We start from the raw sequence: 18383 nt of genomic DNA, 5'->3' as shown, positions 1-18383 counted from the left end.
ATCAAATATAATTGCGACTTCTTGCATCAGCATTATTTGCACAATGAAAAACAAGATGATGCAACATCAAATATTTTCAGCCTTTATGAGATATTGTACCATTAGCAAAAATATATAGTATGCTGTAACAATGTTCAATATACATCATGGTAGAAAGACAATATACATTGATGAGATTAAAAGGCCAAATTATTTTTTTAAATCCTTGTTTTCTACAAAATACAACAATGAGCTAAAGGTTCAACTGATCAGTTTACCTGCCATAGGGTCGGCTCCAGGTGAGAGAATAAATATCAAAGGTGCACAGCAATGGGAATCATGGTAACTGCCAGCAAGATCAAATGTTGGCGGTTCAATAAACGTTTTTCCCATTATAGTCGTAATGAAATCCTGCACTGCTGGAATGATTTTGTCCGGTCGGAAGCATCTAATAATAATCAAATGATTCATTCCGTTCAATGCATTCCACTGATCAGGAAGTACCTCTTTATGAGGCTTTGCAGAATCATAAATAATTTTCCACTTTGTGATGTTTTGTACCACGTGATGCATCAAACCCTCAAGCTCTGGCAGATTTGATGCTCGTACAATCTCGGCCCAGTTTTTTTCCGATAACCATTCCGAAGCCGGATTGTGAAATGGATTCTCAAGAGCCACACCGCCAGTTAGTAAAAATCGCCAGATATCTTCGTTGACTTCTCCTTTGCCTTTCATGAGCCCCACATTAAGAAGCAGCGAAAAAAGCAGCTTGTCCTTCTCAAAAAGAGAACGACAAACATTGTTATAGATACTCAAGGTGAAGTTTTCTTTAATAGCTGAAATTCTTTTAGTCACATCATCACTCTTTTCACTCTTTGCAATAGCTTGCACATACAAGTTAATGAACCAAGTGAGTGAGTACTGATACATTGGCTCAATGTGAGCTAAGTCGGAGATGCAGAAGAATATAATAGATGAATGCACAGCAACAGGTTTGTAACCCATCCGTGTGATGTCTATTTCTTTCTCTGTTGCACTTGCAATAAACTGCTTTTCAGTTATTTCTTCTGAAAGGTGTTTAGAAGAAGATAGGACCTTAATGGCCGTTTCATCTTCTAGGATATTTCCCTCTGATGATGACAGAACCTCAAGGATTTTGTCTTCTATCTCCTTAAGCTGCTTCTTGTTTTGCGCACTCTCCAAGATCAACATGTTCTTCTTTTCTTCCAACTCAGGCTTTTCTTTGGCTGCCACAATTCCCAACAATTGATCTTCCAGGCCCAGAGGTGTAATCATGAAGTTTAAAAGACAAACTTTTACTGCTACTTCTGGGAGATAGTGTGGGTTTCTCAAACGTGTAGTAATATAGAATTTGAAATCATGTGAATACTCAATGATATTTTCCCCTACTTTCATGACCTCCACCCCCTGCTGTTTAAATGTTTGTTTCAGCAGTACTGGTTCGAGCATTGGATCCAACTCTTCGCCAATATTTTCTAACAAGAGTGGGGTGCCAAACTGGATGGAATTTTCTAAAGTCCTTACATAATTAGTGTCAGTTAATTTTATAACTCCAAGTCTGTTGCTTTTTTCCATATTTTTGATCCATTTGTTTGCCTGACCTTGAGGGTCAATCATTAAGGACCACCTTCTTGAGTTGGATGTAATTATCCCGTTATCAATGGAGAAAGCATCGACAGGCAGGCCTGCAATCTGCCAAGCACGAATTTTCACTGGATCTCCTAATGTGTTGCTGAGGGAAAAATTATCTGAACAAGGGATAATCTTTTCTTGACATAAGATCTGCCATTCAGTTTGGCACTCCACACGAAAATCAACTGTGAAAGCCCCTAAATAAGCTACAGTGCCCGATGACAGAAGCACATCCCCAGTTAGATCTATGTATCTTATCCCCAACAAACGAGCAGCTTCAGTCCATCTATCCTTCTCTCCACCAAGTCCCCCTATCAGCTTCTCAGCGCGCACAAGCTTTTGTGAGCAGAGATATATGTTATCTTCTAAATCCTTCTTTTTGTTATTCATAATTTCAAAGTCGTCATTCAGTGCTTGAAGTTTGTCCTCCAAAGTTTTCAACTCATCTCGTTTAATATTCAACATTTCCATTTGGACTGCAAATTCTCCTTCGGCAATCCTCAGCTTTTCGCGTTTCGGTGTGACCACCTTGATCACACGTTCATACACTTCCATGGCTCTAACCCATTTGCACAATCCTTCACAGGCAGAGGATACATTTCTAATAACTGACGGCAGGAAATCTGGGTGCTCTATAAACCTTTCTCTGATTCTTTTCATGACTGTGGGGGAAATATTGTCCTTGTCATAGCTCTTCAGGCTTTCAAGGAATTTAAGATCTCCAAGAATCTTCTTTGATGGACCCCAATAATCCTCAATCATTTTGCCTGTGTAAAAAAGGAATAAAAAGGCGTAAACATAAATATTTTTTGTGTCATTCCCTGGTGTAACAATGCCTTATTCAGGATCATTAGTGCAAGAACGCAGTAATAAAAGGACACTTTATGCAAGCAGTCAATGTTTTTGGATGTTTCTGAATATTTGAGGAAATCATTTGTGAAACAATTATTTTCCCTTCATCAGACTAACTTAGCTATGATTCTCTATTTTTTCTCTCCTCTCTCTCTCTTTTAAATGTTGTTATTATATCTGTCTCAACTACTTGCCTCTCTGTCTGCAGCTCCTTCAATTTTGGTGCCATGAAATAAACTCACTCACCAACCCATCTACATACATCAACATCTGAAGAAGGGTCTCGATCTGAAACCTCACCCATTCCTTCTCTCCAGAGATGTTGCCTGTCCTGCAGAGTTACTCCAGCTTTTTTTGTCTATCTTACATTTCCGTCTAGGTTGTTTATATATGTCACAAACAGTTGAGGACCCAGTACAGATCCCTGTGGAAATCCACAAGTCACAGATCTCCAGCCAGAATATCTACCTTCCACCACAACCCTCTTTCTTCAATGAATAAGCCGGTTCTCAATCTATATGAATAATCCATCATCAATGCCGTACTTCTTAATCTTCTGGATCAGCCTACCATGTGTGACCTTCTAAAATCTCCATGTATACAACATCCATCGCCTACCTTCATCAATTTCCTTTGTCACCTCCTGCAAAAAATCAAGTTAGTGAGACATGACCTGCTGCATACAAAGTCATGCTGGCAGCCCATTCCCTTCCAAATGGGGGTAAATCCTGCCCCAAAGAATTCTCTCCAATAGTTTGCCTACCACTGATATGAGGCTCACCAGCCTATAGTTCCCTGGGTTCTTTCTACTTCATAACAAACAAAGGAAGAACATTGGCCACGCTCCAGTCTTCCAGGACCTTGCCTGTGGCTGGAGAAGTAGCAAATATCCTCGTCCCCTTAATCTCCTACGATCTCCCCTAATAACATTGGATAGATCCCATCAGGCTCTGGGGATATTCCCTTGATGTTCTTCAAGAGCGTCACCACTACCTCCTCAATCACAAACTGCCCCAGTACATTTGTATTCCCCACACTGATCTCACTGTCCTCCAATTCCCTCTCCTCAATGAATACAGATGTAAAATACTAATTTAGCACCTCACCTACATCCTCCAACTCCGAGCATCAATTCCCTCCTCTGATTGGTCCTACCTGCTCCTTGCTCACCTTCTTACTTTTAACGTACGTATAAAAAGCCATGGAATTTTCCTTAATTTGACACGAAATGACATTTCATGGCCCCTTTTGGCCCTTCTAATTGCCAGCTTGAGGTTTTTCCTACTCGCTTTATATTCCTCATAAGCCCTGTCTGATGCCATCTTCTTAAACCTGGCATAAGCTTACTTTTTCTTCCTGACCAAGTTTAGGACCTCCTTGGTCATCCACGGTTCCCTTACCTTGCCATCCTTACCCTCCTCCCTACTGGAACACGCTGAGCCTGCACTTTGATAAGCTGGCCTTTAAATGACTCTCACATGCCATCTTTGGATTTACCCAATAACAATTGCTCCCAATCTACCCTCCATAGCTCCTGCCTAATGACATTGTAATCTGGCTTGCCCCAATTATGTACCTTCCCCCAACATCCAGACAGCTCCCTATTCGAAACAATCTTAATACTTATGGAGTGATGATCACTTTCAGCAAATTATTCTTCCATCGCAACACCAATCACCTGGCCAGGCTGGATTCCAAATACAAGATCCAGTTTGATCAACTTTGCACCTCTAATGATCCCGGTTTATAAAGGCAGATTAGGTTACAGTTGCTGTCAGTGCAATACTAACTAAACTGAATTGAGGTCTAAATAATCAGCAAAGATTTTGCAATACAATTTTTCATCTGAAGTTTTTAGTTTAAAAGGGGTTTTAGCCCTTCATTGGGGAGAATTGGATGTAGGGCAAATCCTATAATGTGCATTTTACCATTTAGCAGTTTATAGATATCTATTCAGTTTTCTGCCATGCAAAATGTATTAATTTCAGTCATAAAATTGATCTTTCATAATTCAGTCCAATGAAACAGCTCATGATCTGGTTCAGTGGGTTCAAAGCAGATTTGTTTCATTGCCTATATTGTAACTGTACTATAAAGGAGGTATGAATTATTACAGTTAAAATCATCCAATGAATAAATAAGTACTGTACCTGATCCAGTTGGATCTGGCTTTCTTTCTGGTTTTATCCCTTTCATTACACAGATACTTTCCATCACCAGCTTGATGGGACCCGGTGGATTCTGCATAGTTTTTACAACTGTGATGTCAGCTGGCTTCAGAGTATCGAGAGCCGATACAGCGGCCTCTAGTGCTGGCATGGCTTCTGCAAGATCCCCCTCACATTCATCCTGCAGAAAGGTATAAAATAAAACACTGAGAAGCTGAACTTCACTACCCCAAAGAAAAAACTCTAGCTAGTATTTTTTTTTCCGTCAGCAATTCACTTCTTAGAACATATTTTCAATCCCCAGTTTTCCACCAAAGTTAATTAGATCATTGAGTGATTATCTTAAATCAAATCTGGTAAAAAGTTTAACTAACATCTGTAAACAAACCTAGATTGTCAACAATCATATTGTTAACATACAATCCACTACTTTATTTGTGGTAAACCAATAAATAAATTCAATCCATGATTGAATGGTAGAGTACACTTGAGGGGCCAAAAGGCCTAATTCTGCTCCTACCACTTATGACTCCATCGACAATCTTACAACGCAATTAAGAAATACCAGGACAACATCCTGTAATGCAATATACTCAATGTTTAATCGATACGCTTGGTGCAGTTACAAACATAGGGTTCTCCCACCGTCTCACTCCTGCACCAATCATTGCAACAAGAGCTGAGAATATAATTGGGAAAAATACCATTCAGATCCTGGCTTGGAGAAATAAGATTGGTTTACAGTAGTTTGAATGGCAGGAGCAAATCATGCTGCAACCTGACATTACCAAGGAAATTAAATCAGCTTTGCAGTGAAATAATGCAATAATAATTGTTCATCAGAAAGTGGTTTGTGTTCTAATCATGGTCATACCTTGATTGCTTGTGCAGCGGCTGCAGCCTCGTTAGCCACCACCTCGTCAGCTGCCACCAGCTCCCTTTTGGCATCAACCTCAACGGTTTCCTGTTCAATTTTTATCATCATCTTGTCAGTCTCAGCAGATGTCTTAATTAGCTCTGGCTGCAGGTCTGTTAGTTCCTTCTGCATAACTGACACCTAACGATGGATCACAACACAAATCAACAATTGGAAATAGCTGCATAAAATATAATGCGGCCACGTAAAATTCTACAGGTGGTACTGAAATATCAGAGAGCAGAACAATCCTGTGTGATTTGGGAAGATCTTTCCAGTCCTGCCATGAACGTCGACAGCAGAAATAGCTGGATTTCTTTGCTTAATTGAAAAGTAGAACTTTACCAAATAGATGGCAGACTAACAAAGTAATCCACCCACCTACAGCATATGCTGCTCCATCATTGTTAGTTTTTATTGAAGATATAGTCCATATCTTCCTGTGTATTACAATACAAGGAGAATACATCAAAGCTGTGTACCACAGTCACAGGTTATTTCAGGTAGGCAAGGTAAATGATCGATAATGGAAAGACGAGCCAGCATCAGTAAACTCACCTGTGAAGATGCAAATTCTAGTTTATCCAGACCAACAAGATAACGATTTCTCATCAGGTCAATTTCATGTCTTTTCTTATTCAGAAGGACTTTAAAGGTCAGGATCAATTCTAGGTAGGAGGTAGGAGTTACATAGTTGTATCTCCGCAGCGTTGAGAAATACTTTGTTGACAGGCTTCTTGCACTCGCTTGGAAATACTTGCACAATGCAACAACTCTGTAAAAAAGTGGAAATAAAATCTTGATTACAAAGATGTAGCACACAACAAAACCTCTTCACTGTACCTCAGTCCACGTGACCATAAACTAAACTAAGTATTTTTGTTGAAATTTGTTTCACATTGAAAATTACACTGAAACTATTGATCAATTTACAATTTGTAAGGTCTTCATGAACTAGTTGATTTAATCTGCAGTGTGGCTGGAAAACTGTGATGATAGCATAGAATAATGACAGGCATTGCGAATGAGAATGCATTAGCAAAAAAAATACAAATTTGATCGTCCATTGTAGTGCTGAAGGTTAAAACGCAATAACATCTTGATAAAAAAGTAAGCATTCATCTGAGAAAATAACAATGATTAAACAAATTGTGTAACAGTATTATAATGAGTAATAGCCCTGTCCCACTGTACGAGTTCATTCAAGTGCTCTCCCAAGTTAAAAAAAAATCAAACTCGTGGTAAGCACGTAGAACTAACGTAGTGGGTACGTCGGAGCTCTGGGACATCTCTTAGCGGCTCGTAACGCTAACGGCAGGTACTCGGGAAACGCGGTAAGCTCGGGAAGATTCGTGAAGATTTTTCAACATGTTGAAAAATGTCTACCAGAGCCCCGAGTACTGACGAGTGGCCATTACCGTAAATCTCCGAGTTCGAATCAGGGCAAACCCGGGAGAACTCTTGAATGAACTCGTACAGTGGGACAGGGCTTTAAACATCACAGCTGAATTTTGGTTACAAAGATAATCGCTATCAACTTTATTTAAAAGCGAGAAATCTATCATTAACCGGATTCAGAACATCATAGCGACCCACGTAATGTGACATTTACTGCTTTCAGCTTAATTACATTTTTTTAAATTATAATTTGGTTTTAGATTCCACTGTAGATTTGCAAACTTTCAATTAAAAAATAAAATTGTGGACACTACAGATATTGTTATTATATGGAAAGTAAATGTCGCTTGCAAACTTACTCTTTCCTGACTTCATACTCCAATTCTACATCTTCCAAAAATTTGTGTGCCACCATTTCTAAAGCATCAAGTGGCCAAACTTGGAACCAATCGATGGTACAGCAATTTATGAGTGAAGGGAACATTCGCAAACGATTCCGAAAGGCATCTCCAATTGGACTCATGACTGTTTAGAAACACAACAACGAACAATGGGTTATAACATGTGGAATTAGATTTGCCCATAATGTTAAACACACGAGCTGCAAGCCAAGAGGCTGTCATATGGGAAGTGCTCAGTTTTATCCAATATGTCCAATTTAAGGAATCATTTTACTAATCATTTTACTAACATAAATCTAATCATTTTAAGGAATTGTCCTTGGGCAACGTAAATACCACAGCTACTGTATAATCAAACACTTTATAGTATCTTCCCTTATTTTGTACTTGTACTAAGAAGTTCACTTCCTGATACAAGTACCAAATGAGAGAAGATATTGAGGTGCATCCATTTCAAGTACCACATTTTTTTACATGTTTTATGTTGGAATGTATCACAAAATCTCAATCACTGAAAACAATCAGTTACTTACACCAGGTTTCTATATATAAAAACTATATTTGTTCTTTATATCTGTGCAAATAATGTGTTTACAAACAGAATCTGGCAGATGTGCAGAGCCATCATATGATGAGCATTTATCCCAGGTTGGGAACCATCCACTAGGGGCAATTCACAAATGCTAATGAAGCTACAAACCGGCATGTCTTGGAATGTAGGAGGAAACCGGAACACCCAGAGAAAACCCATGTGGTCACAGGGAGAACGTACAAACTCCATACAGACAGCACCCATAGATAGGATAGAACCCGGGTCCCTGGCGCTGTAAGACACTGTGGGAATTGTCTGGCCAGGTGACTGACATGTCAGTGAAAGAGCTTCAAGTAACCAACCTCTCTCCATCCTTCCCCTACCCTAGTTGTGTACTAGTTTCACTGTCTTCCTGGTGAGTTTCATTGTCTGTATAACTCATTTTTACCCAGCCCACAGTTTACAATGGACTGTTTCCTTATCATTGTTGCTTTTTGCAAATCTTTCAATCATTTCTTCAATATCTCTCTATATCACGGTCTATATCTCTCATTTCCCTTTCCCCTGACTCTCAGTCTGAAGAGCGGTCTCGACTCTTAACAGCATTGATAGAGAGATCTTGGGGTTCAAGTCCATAGCTCCCTGAAAGTAGCAATACAAATAAATAGGGTGGTAGAGATGATGTAGGGGCATTGAGTATAAAGAAGTCATGTTGCAGCTTTATAAAACTGGTTATGGCAGATTTAGTGTATTGTTTGCATTTGTTTGTGGAAGCTTTAGAGAGAGTGCAGAAGGGTTTAACAGGATGATGCCCGGATTAAAGGGCATTAGCTATAAGGGGCCGTTGGGCAAATTTGGATCATTTTCTGTGGCGCATCAGTGGCTGGGAGAAAACTTGACAAAAGTATAAAACTACAAGAGCCATGGATAGGATAGACGGCTAGAATTTTTTTTCCCCAGGGTGGAAATATCAGGTATGAGAGGACAGAAATTTAAGGTGAGAGGGGGAAAGTTTAATGGGGATGTGCAGGACAAGTGTCTTCACACAAAAAGTGGTCAGTGCCTGGAACATGCTCCTGGGGTGTGATGGTGGAAGCAGATACAATAATGGTGTTTATGAAGGTTTGAGATAGGCATATGGATCATGTGTAGGTAGAAGGCATTGGTTTAATTTAGTGTCATGTTTGGCACAGACATTGTGGGCTGAAGGGCCTGTTCCTTTGCTGTACTGTTGTATGTTCTAAACCCGTGGAAGCCTACATGGATGGAGAAGAAATACTTGCATTTATATACTGTCCCTTTCATGATTTCGGAATGTCCAAAAGGAATTTACATTTCCTACGGTAGTTTTTGAAGTCTAGTCATTGGTGTTATGCAGGAATATTAAATCTTACCTAAGACAATGTGCAAGTTCGCTTTTACTTTCTCAATGAAGTAATTGTACAATGACAATGGAGTGGCTTCAATTCTCTTCCCATCTGCCCTGGCCACTGATTGCATCTTTTCCAACAGTTCAGCTTTCTCATCTGCTGGGAAGATATTGGGTACATCCCCTGTGTTCAACAACATGTTGATGTCTTCCACAAATGACTCATCTTTAATTTGGCTGTCATTAAACATGAAGACGGTTTGAGTGCTTTCAACTCCAGTTTTGATCATTACCCGCTTAAGATCATCTCTCCATTCATTCTTGGCATAGTTCTTTGTAATTTCAATTTGAAAGAGATTAAAGTCATTCATGAAAGTGGACAGTTTTGTAGCACTCTGTCTGCCACTCCCACCAACACCAACCAGAAGCAAATGGCCATTGTCCTGCTTTAGCACCCTGCATATTCTTGAGATGTGTTCAATAGCAAACTTGAACATAACCAAGGCCATTGGAGTTCTACTGACGTTGTTGTACTCGGACAGATAGTATTCCATGATTGATGTCAGTTGTTTTAAGTCTGTGATCTCATCATAAGCCTTCGCATTAGCATCTGGCTTTAGATAATCTCCAAAAAATAGACTTCGAATATTGTCATCTGTAACTTTTCCTGATGGAGTCAAGTGGCTCAAAACCTGTGGGAGATGGATGGAAACTGAATTTCTTAACATACTGTGATGTATTTCTTTAAAAAAAAACGGAACAAAGGATCATCAGAATAGTTATCAATTCTTAAACCTTAAAAAAAAGTCACAGTTTCAGAAAGTAGCTCATTCCCTGATGCAAGAACAAATTGGTAAGAGTTCCATTCACAAATTATAATTGCAAGGTGCTGCTCACTATTTATCAAATTGAATTGTACATCTGAATTGTTGGAATAAGCAAACGGATAGTTGGTGATATTAATCCTCATCCAACACTGAATTGGCCTCAGCGACCACAATGGAGAACATAAACCCATCAAATCCAATGTGTGCAGCATGGATAGGAAACAAAGTCTGAACAGCAAGAACAACAAATCCTTTTCTTTAGCAACCCCTCCCGCCCCAAAATTCCCATCCACATCACTCATATCACACTATGTTATCATGAAAGGAATGAAGAGAAAGAACAGCAGGACAAAGACCACAAGAACAGACAATATTCAGGGACACAACCTGATCTCCAGACTCGACACAGTTGATCGCTTTCCACCCTTAAACTCTACATAATTGTAGCTCAGAAAAAAAAGGCAGCCCTTGCCTATTCAGCAAAACCTGGGCAATACTCACAGCACATAAGTGTGAGACAATGACGCCACCCGACTAAGAGGAAGTCTAAGCAAGCTTGATCTACTGCAGATGGACACAAAACATTAGAGTAACTCAGCAGGACAGGCAGCATCTCTGGAGAGAAGGAATGGGCAACAAGGAAGCTTACTCCTTAATCTACACTGCCTATCCATTGTCCACATGCCTAAATTGTGGGTTATGAAATAAAATGATCAACTACCCTCCCAAGTCCGATCCCTTCTCTTGGTCACTCTATTTCTGATCCCTTTCTTCTAATTATGTCCTTACTTGGTCCCCACCCCTTTCATTTCCCTAATCCTGTGTTCACCTCCTGCTTGACTAACTTGTTCCCCCTTCTCCTGCTGCAACAGAATCTCCAGCTGCTGGTACTCACTCTCTCTCACCGATGTGACTCACCCTCTTCAGTGGCCAGTTCACAATTGCTAAGTCGCCCTCTTACCCCAGCCATGCCCAGTCCCAGGATTCACACTACCTGAAACCTGAACTCTAGTGCTGAACCCCCAGACCTCTGCCAGAAAACCTCACGACAATCGTTGGACACTTCTGGTGTTGCCCAACGTTGGAGGTCAGTGGTCTCCTGCTGGGAGAAGTGCTTCATTCTGGATGTTAGACACAAAATGCTGGAGTAACTCAGCAGGACAGGCAGGATCTCTGGAGAGAAGGAATGAGTGACGTTTCGGGTCGAGACCCTTCTTCAGGCTGGAGAGGTCTGAAGTTCTCGACCCAAAACGTCACTCGTTCAGTCTGAAGAAGGGTCTCGTCCTGAAACGCCACCCATTCCTTCTCTCTGGAGATGCTGCCTGTCCCGCTGAGTTACTCCAGCATTTTGTCCCTATCTTCGGTGTAAACCAGCATCTGCAGTTCCTTCCTACACATTCTGGATGTTGTTGTGCCTCTTCTGGGTTGCCCAGGGAGGTAGAGAAAATTCCATCATATTCCTGATTTGTGCCTCTTAAATGGTGGAAAGAGTGCCACAAGATACCCAGCCTCTGACCTGTTGGTGTATATGTGGTTGGGCCTGCTGAGTTTCTCACCAATGGTGACTCCCCCCCATAGGATGTTAATGGTGTGGGATAAGCAATGGTAATCCCACCGAATATCAAGGGTAGGTGGTAAGACTCTCTGGTTAGAGATGGCCAATGCCTGGATAAACATAGCTGACTAATTTTCCACATTGCCAGTGTTATGCTCCAAGATCAGTCTATTTTCTACCAAGGCAATTGTAAAAATATAGTATAAACATAATTATTTAACAATACCTTATCAACAGTTTGTTTAAAGAAATTTGATGTGGTTTCTTTGATGATTTGGAAGAATGTCTGCCTGTCTTCTTCCGCAATCAGTCTATCATAAAAGACTCTGTAAACTTCGTGGATCCAGAGGCGAATTAGTTTGTCACCCTCCTGAGAGAGAAAATCATTCACCGTTAGTAACGGAATATATCTCGGGCTCTTTTTTCCTACAAATGCAATAGTCGAGGGCACGAGTTACAATCCTAAATCACCACAGTGCACAACACAAGCACTTCAGTGGAATGTGCTTTTTAATCCCATATTTGAGAGGCTCCAATTTTTGCTTAATGTACACCTGCTAAACGACTACCATTTTTTTTTTCCAACATTGCATCAAATCAATAAACTTTTTTGCAAAAGCGTCGGATTTTCATGGCACAATGTCTATTCATTCTCATGCAGTTTGCAAAGCAGTCGGTAGTGGAGACGCAAGAGACTGCAGATGTTGGCATCTTGAGTAAATAACAAATGAATGGAGGAACTCATCAGGTCCGACAGCATCTTACAGATGCTATAAACAGTTGGAAATGATGCCTTTCTTTAAATAAAATCTCTATGGAGTCTGTCGATGCAGCAAATAACGTCTGAGATGAATTTAAAAGTCTTACAAAAATGGTCACGACATTTATAATATCTGTAGTGTGCATTTTTGTAAGACTTTGTCAGCAGACAATCTTTTTGTTGGGGAAAGGTGGGTATTTCAGAACGTACAAACTCCGTAGAGACAGCAACCGTAGTCAGAGTCTTTGGCACTGCAAGGCAGCTTTACCGCTGCGCCACTCTGGTTGATACAAAGATATTTGCTGAGGAACCTTACACAGAGTAAAAACCTTCTCTGCAATGGACGAATAGGAGTTTTGGTCATTGACCATAAGCAATCTAATACCCCTGGGTCTCAATTTGTAAAATCAACTAGTACAACCAGAGCACTTTGTCCATTCCATATTACGTGGAGGCATTGTGCTAATCAATGTGTCATGGTTATTAGCATGCCCATTTTGCAATTTACTAAACAAATCGAATCAAGGTGGAAAGACATTATGGTAGCTAATTAGTAAATATTTTCAGTCATTTCAAACAAAATTGGTGGTGCTTAACATTGTAACTGGTGTTTGCTAAATGCAATATTGAAATTTAGTTAAGAATTATTTTAGAACAAAATTACACATACACCTTCGGAATACCTAAGTGCAATCTTTGGTGATAATTACATCTATCCATGTAGCTAAAGACTTGAACATTTCCCGTAAGTGTTCCAAGAAGACCAAGGAGCTCATTGTAGACTTCAGGAAGTCCAGAGGCGGCACGCACACCCCCATCCAAATTAACGGGACGGAGGTGGAACGTGTTTCTAGCTTCAGGTACCTGGGAGTCAACATCTCCGATGACCTCTCTTGGACCCACAATACCTCAACTCTGGTCAAGAAGGCTCACTAGCGTCTCTTCTTCCGGAGGAGACTGAAGAAGGTCCATCTGTCTCCTCAGATCCTGGTGAACTTCTACCGCTGCACCATCGAGAGCATCCTTACCAACTGCATCACAGTATGGTATGGCAACTGCTCTGTCTCTGACCGGAAGGCATTGCAGAGGGTGGTGAAAATTGCCCAACACATCACCGGTTCCTCGCTCCCCTCCATTGAGTCTGTCCAAAGCAAGCGTTGTCTGCGGAGGGCGCTCAGCATCGCCAAGGACTGCTCTCACCCCAACCATGGACTGTTTACCCTCCTACCATCCAGGAGGCGTGGGCTACAGGTCTCTCCGTTGCCGAACCAGCAGGTCGAGGAACAGCTTCTTCCTGGCGGCTGTCACTCTACTCAACAACGTACCTCAGTGACTGCCAATCACCACCCCCCCCCCGGACACTTATTATTATTTTTATTCAAATCATTTGCTATGTCGCTCTTCCAGGGAGATGCTAAATGCATTTCGTTGTCTCGGTACTGTACACTGACAATGACAATTAAAATTGAATCTGAATCTGTAAAGGAACGTGTAATCAACTTTTGGTATTTAGAGAGAAATATTCACTACATTTAATAATTATTCAATGATAAATGGGAATGGCTCACTATGATCTTTTTCCACAATGAACTGAACAATGTGACATTGCCAAGCGCATCATGGGATGCATGTTTGCAAAAAAACATGCAAATTAAAGTTCTCCATATTTTAATATAAAGACATATTAGGTTTATGTTTAAAAAAAATCCTCATGTCCATTTCAAGAGATAAAGCATGTTTGTCATTAAAATTACAAAGTAAGCTTCATCACCCACCTTGAGATTGGTGCTTGGGCATAACAGCACTCCTTTAATCACTCGGGAGAAATCTCGCAAATTGAACACGTAATGAGATTTGGAAGGAGTTGGAAGAAAACTGCTTATTGCAGCCTTGTACACTGCCATGGTCGCTTGCACCATTAACCTTCCTAAACTATAATTAAAAAAAGAACAATTTTAACATTAAATTCATACTCCCTGCAAATACTGCAAATTATGAATGTAGATTATGGTGCAAATTATACTGCGCAGTGGTGAAACTGGTAGAGGCAATGCCACACAGCATCAGATACCCAGGTTTGTTCCTTGTAATGAGTGGAGTCTTACACACATCAAAATACAACACATATTTATTAAAGTCCACTTACAGCATTGGTCTGCAGAACGTTACAGTACGTAGCTACTCAGACTGAATTACATAAGCAAGCTCTTGGTAATATAAATCACATATTAGGCCGAGCAACTACTGACAAACACCACAATTGGTTAGTGGGAAATAGCCAATCTACATTCCTGACCTCAGGTACGGTCTGAGTGAAGTTTGCACATTCTCCTTGTGACTCCATGGGTTTCCTCCAGGAGCCCCAGTTTCCTGCCACATCCCAAAGATGTGCTGGTTTGTAGATGAATTGGCTTGTGTAATTGGCTTGCCCCTTGTGTATAGGGAGTGGATATGAAAGTGAGATAACATGGAACTGGTGTGAACAGGTGATCAATGGTGAGCGTGGACATGGTGGGCCGAAGGAACTGGTTCCATTTAATTCAATTCAACGTTACCCAGACAAACAACAACATTTTATCTGGAGCCTTTAACATAAGTAGTCCCACTCATATCATAACATTAAAATGGGGATGTAACTAAATATTTTATCAGAAATAAATTTGATGGCTATCATTGCAGGAAGGAGACGATGCTTTGATAACTTAAATGTTTCAAAGTAACAATTGTAACAGCTAAGATAGACACAAAATGCTGGAGTAACTCAGCGGAACAGGCAGCATCTCTGGAGAGAAGGAATGATGGGTGACATTTCGGGTCGAGACCCTTCTTCATGCTGAGAGTCAGGGGAGAGGACAGATTGTATTTGTACAACACCTTCAATATGGCTAAGCATCCCAAAGCACTTCATGGGAGAATTACCAAAAATAGTCATGTATAATGCAAGGAATATTGTGGAGAAAGCAGATAAACTTGGAGCCTGGATCAGTGATTGGGACAATGATGTTGCGGCCGCTGTGGAAACGTGGTTGCAAGAAGGACATGATTGGCAGCTCAATGTTCCGGGGTTTCGATGTTTCAGACGTGATGGAGTAGGAGGCAGAAGAGGTGGAGGGGTTGCGCTACTAATGAGGGAGACTGCCACGGCTGCACTCAGAGAGGACATATTGGAGGGTTCATCTACTGAGGTGATAAGAGTAGAGCTTAGAAAGAAGGTGCAAACAAGCTAATGGGGTTGTACAAAAGCCCCCCCCCCCCACCAGTAGCACGATTACCGAAAGATGCCAAAGCAACAAGGTTGTCTTAGTGGGTGACTTTAACTTCCCCAAAATTGACCAGGAACTTGATCTATAACTAAAGGCTTAGATGGGGAAGATTTGGTGAGGTGTATCCATGTGATTTTCTTTTGTGTTGGAAATTAGCCTGGCCAGGTGACTGGTGTTTCAGTCGAAGAGCAGGTTGGGGGGAGTGATCGCAGCTCCATTAGTTTTAAGATTGTTTTGAACATGGAGAAGGATGGACCCTGCAGGAAGGCACTAAATTAAAGTAAGGCAAATTACAACATTATTAGGCTGGAGCTCGGGAGGGTAGACAGGGAGCAATTGTTATTGGGAAGCCCACATCTGAAGCCGAGGTATTTATTTGAAGGCCAGTTGATCGAAGTTCAGGACAAGCATATTCCAGTAAGGAGGGATAACAATGGCAAATCAAGGAACCTTGGACGACCAGATTGGTTGTAAATTTGGTCAAAAAGAATCAGGAACCACATGCAAGGCTTAAGAGGATGGAATCATACAGGGCCTTTGAAGAATATAAAGAAAGTAGGAAAGAACTAAAGCATGCTATTAATACGACCTAAAGGGGCCACAAAATGGTTCTGGTGAATCAGATTAAAGAAATCCCCAAAGCTTTTTGTACCTATGCTAAAAGCAAGAGGGTGACCTGGGAGAAGGTAGGACTGCTCAATGATACGGAAGGGAATTTGTGTTTAGTGTCTGGGGATATAGGCGAGGTACTAAAACAAGTATTCAAGGTTTTAATATAAAACTAGAACAAGTGCGGACTCGTTGGGTCCCATTCCCCCAATGCAATATTTCACCAAAGTGTGCAGCTGCGTTCAAAGTTGTGCCATTGACAGCAGAAATTAAGTTAAAGTTAATACATTGAAGAGAGGAGCTGTGGAGGCATTTGTAAAATAGAAGGAAACTTACCCATGGGAGGCCAGACAAGTACAGGCATGAGGAAAAAAAATGGCGATCTGAAAATCTGCTTAGGCCCCAACTGCGCAGGCATGGCTGATGGGTTCCCATTGTGAGGCTCGAGATCCCCGTTGTGACGCGCACAGGAACCCTCCCCCAACTGCGCATGCACGGCTGGGGGCACCATTTTAAGTTAATTTAAGTTTAAAATTCAATAACTTGTAAAATATAACATCAATCTGCACAAAAATTGCTACTGGAGATCACAGGACAATGATGAGTAAGGTAGGCCAAAAATTGTCATGCTATTGTGTACCGTTTTTGCAAACGTTCAGAAACAAATATAGGTACAAACAAACATACAAACAAGATGAGAGTTTTAGTAATAGACTAGACCAAGGGGGACCCGGTTGTGGGGGGGGGGCGCCTTTTGGTGTCACACACACTAACCACACCCCCCCCCCACCCCACACACGAACCACACCCATCCCCGCCCTATCTACTCATGCAAAACCCCCCAACTGCGCAGGCACGGTTAGAGAGGGGGGGTGGAGAGGGAGGGAGGGGGTGGAGAGGGAGAGGGAGGGGGGGGGGGAGAGATTGAGGGATGGGGGGTGGGGCGTGGCATCACAGGGGAGGGCTGGTTCCCGAACGTAATACTCCACCACTCACCCATAGATCCCAATATTCACCACTCCCTAGCGATTGAGGGGGGGCAGAGAGGAAGTGGGGGCAGAAAGGGAGGGCCCCCTCCTCCTCCTCTCTCCTCCTCCCCCCTCTACTCCCCCTATCCTCTCTCCCCCCCTCTCCTCCTCCCCCCCCCCCCCCCCGCCCCCCCCTCCCTCCTCCCTCCACCCCCTCTCCCTCCAGCCCCCTCCCCCTCCTCTCCTCTCTCTCTCTCTTTCTCTCTGCCCTGGGGAGGGTTTAGAGAGGGAGGAGGAGTGGGTAGAGGTAGCACCTACCCAGGTCGTAGAGCAGAATCCTCCCCACCTGGTGCCGGGCCCGGGCTAGGTTGTGGCCGGCGTGGACCAGAGCAAGGCCCGGAGCAATCTGCGGATGGTCAAAAGCAGCAGAGGGCCGGCTCATCAAGGCTTCCACAAGGGGAAGCTCACCCGCCCGCATAACAGACGATCGGGCGGGGGAGATGGAGAGGAGGTCGTCCCCTGTAACGGCCGCCATGGCCACTTTTCCACCACACTTGTTCGCGCACCCGCACTGCGATAACGATCGCCGCCTCCATGTTGTGGAACTTCAAGGAGCCCAGCGGAGCAGGCAGCAAGACTTGAGCACGTGTTTTTAGCGGCTTCAATCCTGAGCCCTGGGGGTGGGGGGGGGGGGGGGGGGGGTGCGGAGGGCGGCTGGGCCACGTAACTCGCAGCTCATGGAAAACAGTGCCCAGCATGCTGCGCGTTGAAAGATCTGCGCAGCTGCCACGAGGAGCAGAGCCATTGTGACGTCATCCAGCTCGCTTCAGCTCGATAGCTTTTAAAAAGATCTCAGTTTGGTGAACAATTTTAGTAAAAATCTCAGGAAATAATGAATCAAATTTTCAGATGAGGTCATTTTCGAGATCATGAGGTAAATCTCTACCGGAATATGTAAAGATTTCACCGTTAGCGCTTCAGAGGAGATGTGAATCACAGACAAACACATAAATCCGCAACAAATAAATACATCCACATCCAAGATCAGAGTTTTATATTATGATAGATGGATAGAAGATGGATAGATAGATAGGATGAGATAGAAGGACACTTGGAATATGTTATGGGAATGG

General features: G+C 42.1%; 1 protein-coding gene across 1 annotated transcript in view; it reads right to left on the bottom strand.

Annotated features, from left to right (window-relative positions):
* dnah3 (dynein axonemal heavy chain 3) overlaps positions 1-18383 on the bottom strand; it is a 157656-nt gene that overhangs the window by 24064 nt on the left and 115209 nt on the right. Inside the window, exons 45-52 of the mRNA XM_055651884.1 lie at positions 14186-14342; positions 11877-12020; positions 9294-9960; positions 7326-7491; positions 6127-6343; positions 5527-5709; positions 4635-4833; positions 258-2399 (exon numbers count right to left, since the gene is read on the bottom strand). Of these exons, the coding sequence (XP_055507859.1) occupies positions 258-2399; positions 4635-4833; positions 5527-5709; positions 6127-6343; positions 7326-7491; positions 9294-9960; positions 11877-12020; positions 14186-14342 (3875 nt within the window). The remainder of the gene's footprint in view (positions 1-257; positions 2400-4634; positions 4834-5526; positions 5710-6126; positions 6344-7325; positions 7492-9293; positions 9961-11876; positions 12021-14185; positions 14343-18383) is intronic.

Source organism: Leucoraja erinacea, chromosome 20 (assembly GCF_028641065.1).
Source record: "Leucoraja erinacea ecotype New England chromosome 20, Leri_hhj_1, whole genome shotgun sequence".
Lineage (NCBI taxonomy): Eukaryota > Metazoa > Chordata > Chondrichthyes > Rajiformes > Rajidae > Leucoraja > Leucoraja erinaceus.
The sequence above is the reverse complement of the archived record's forward strand: the minus strand, read 5'-3'. Positions and strand labels throughout refer to the sequence as shown.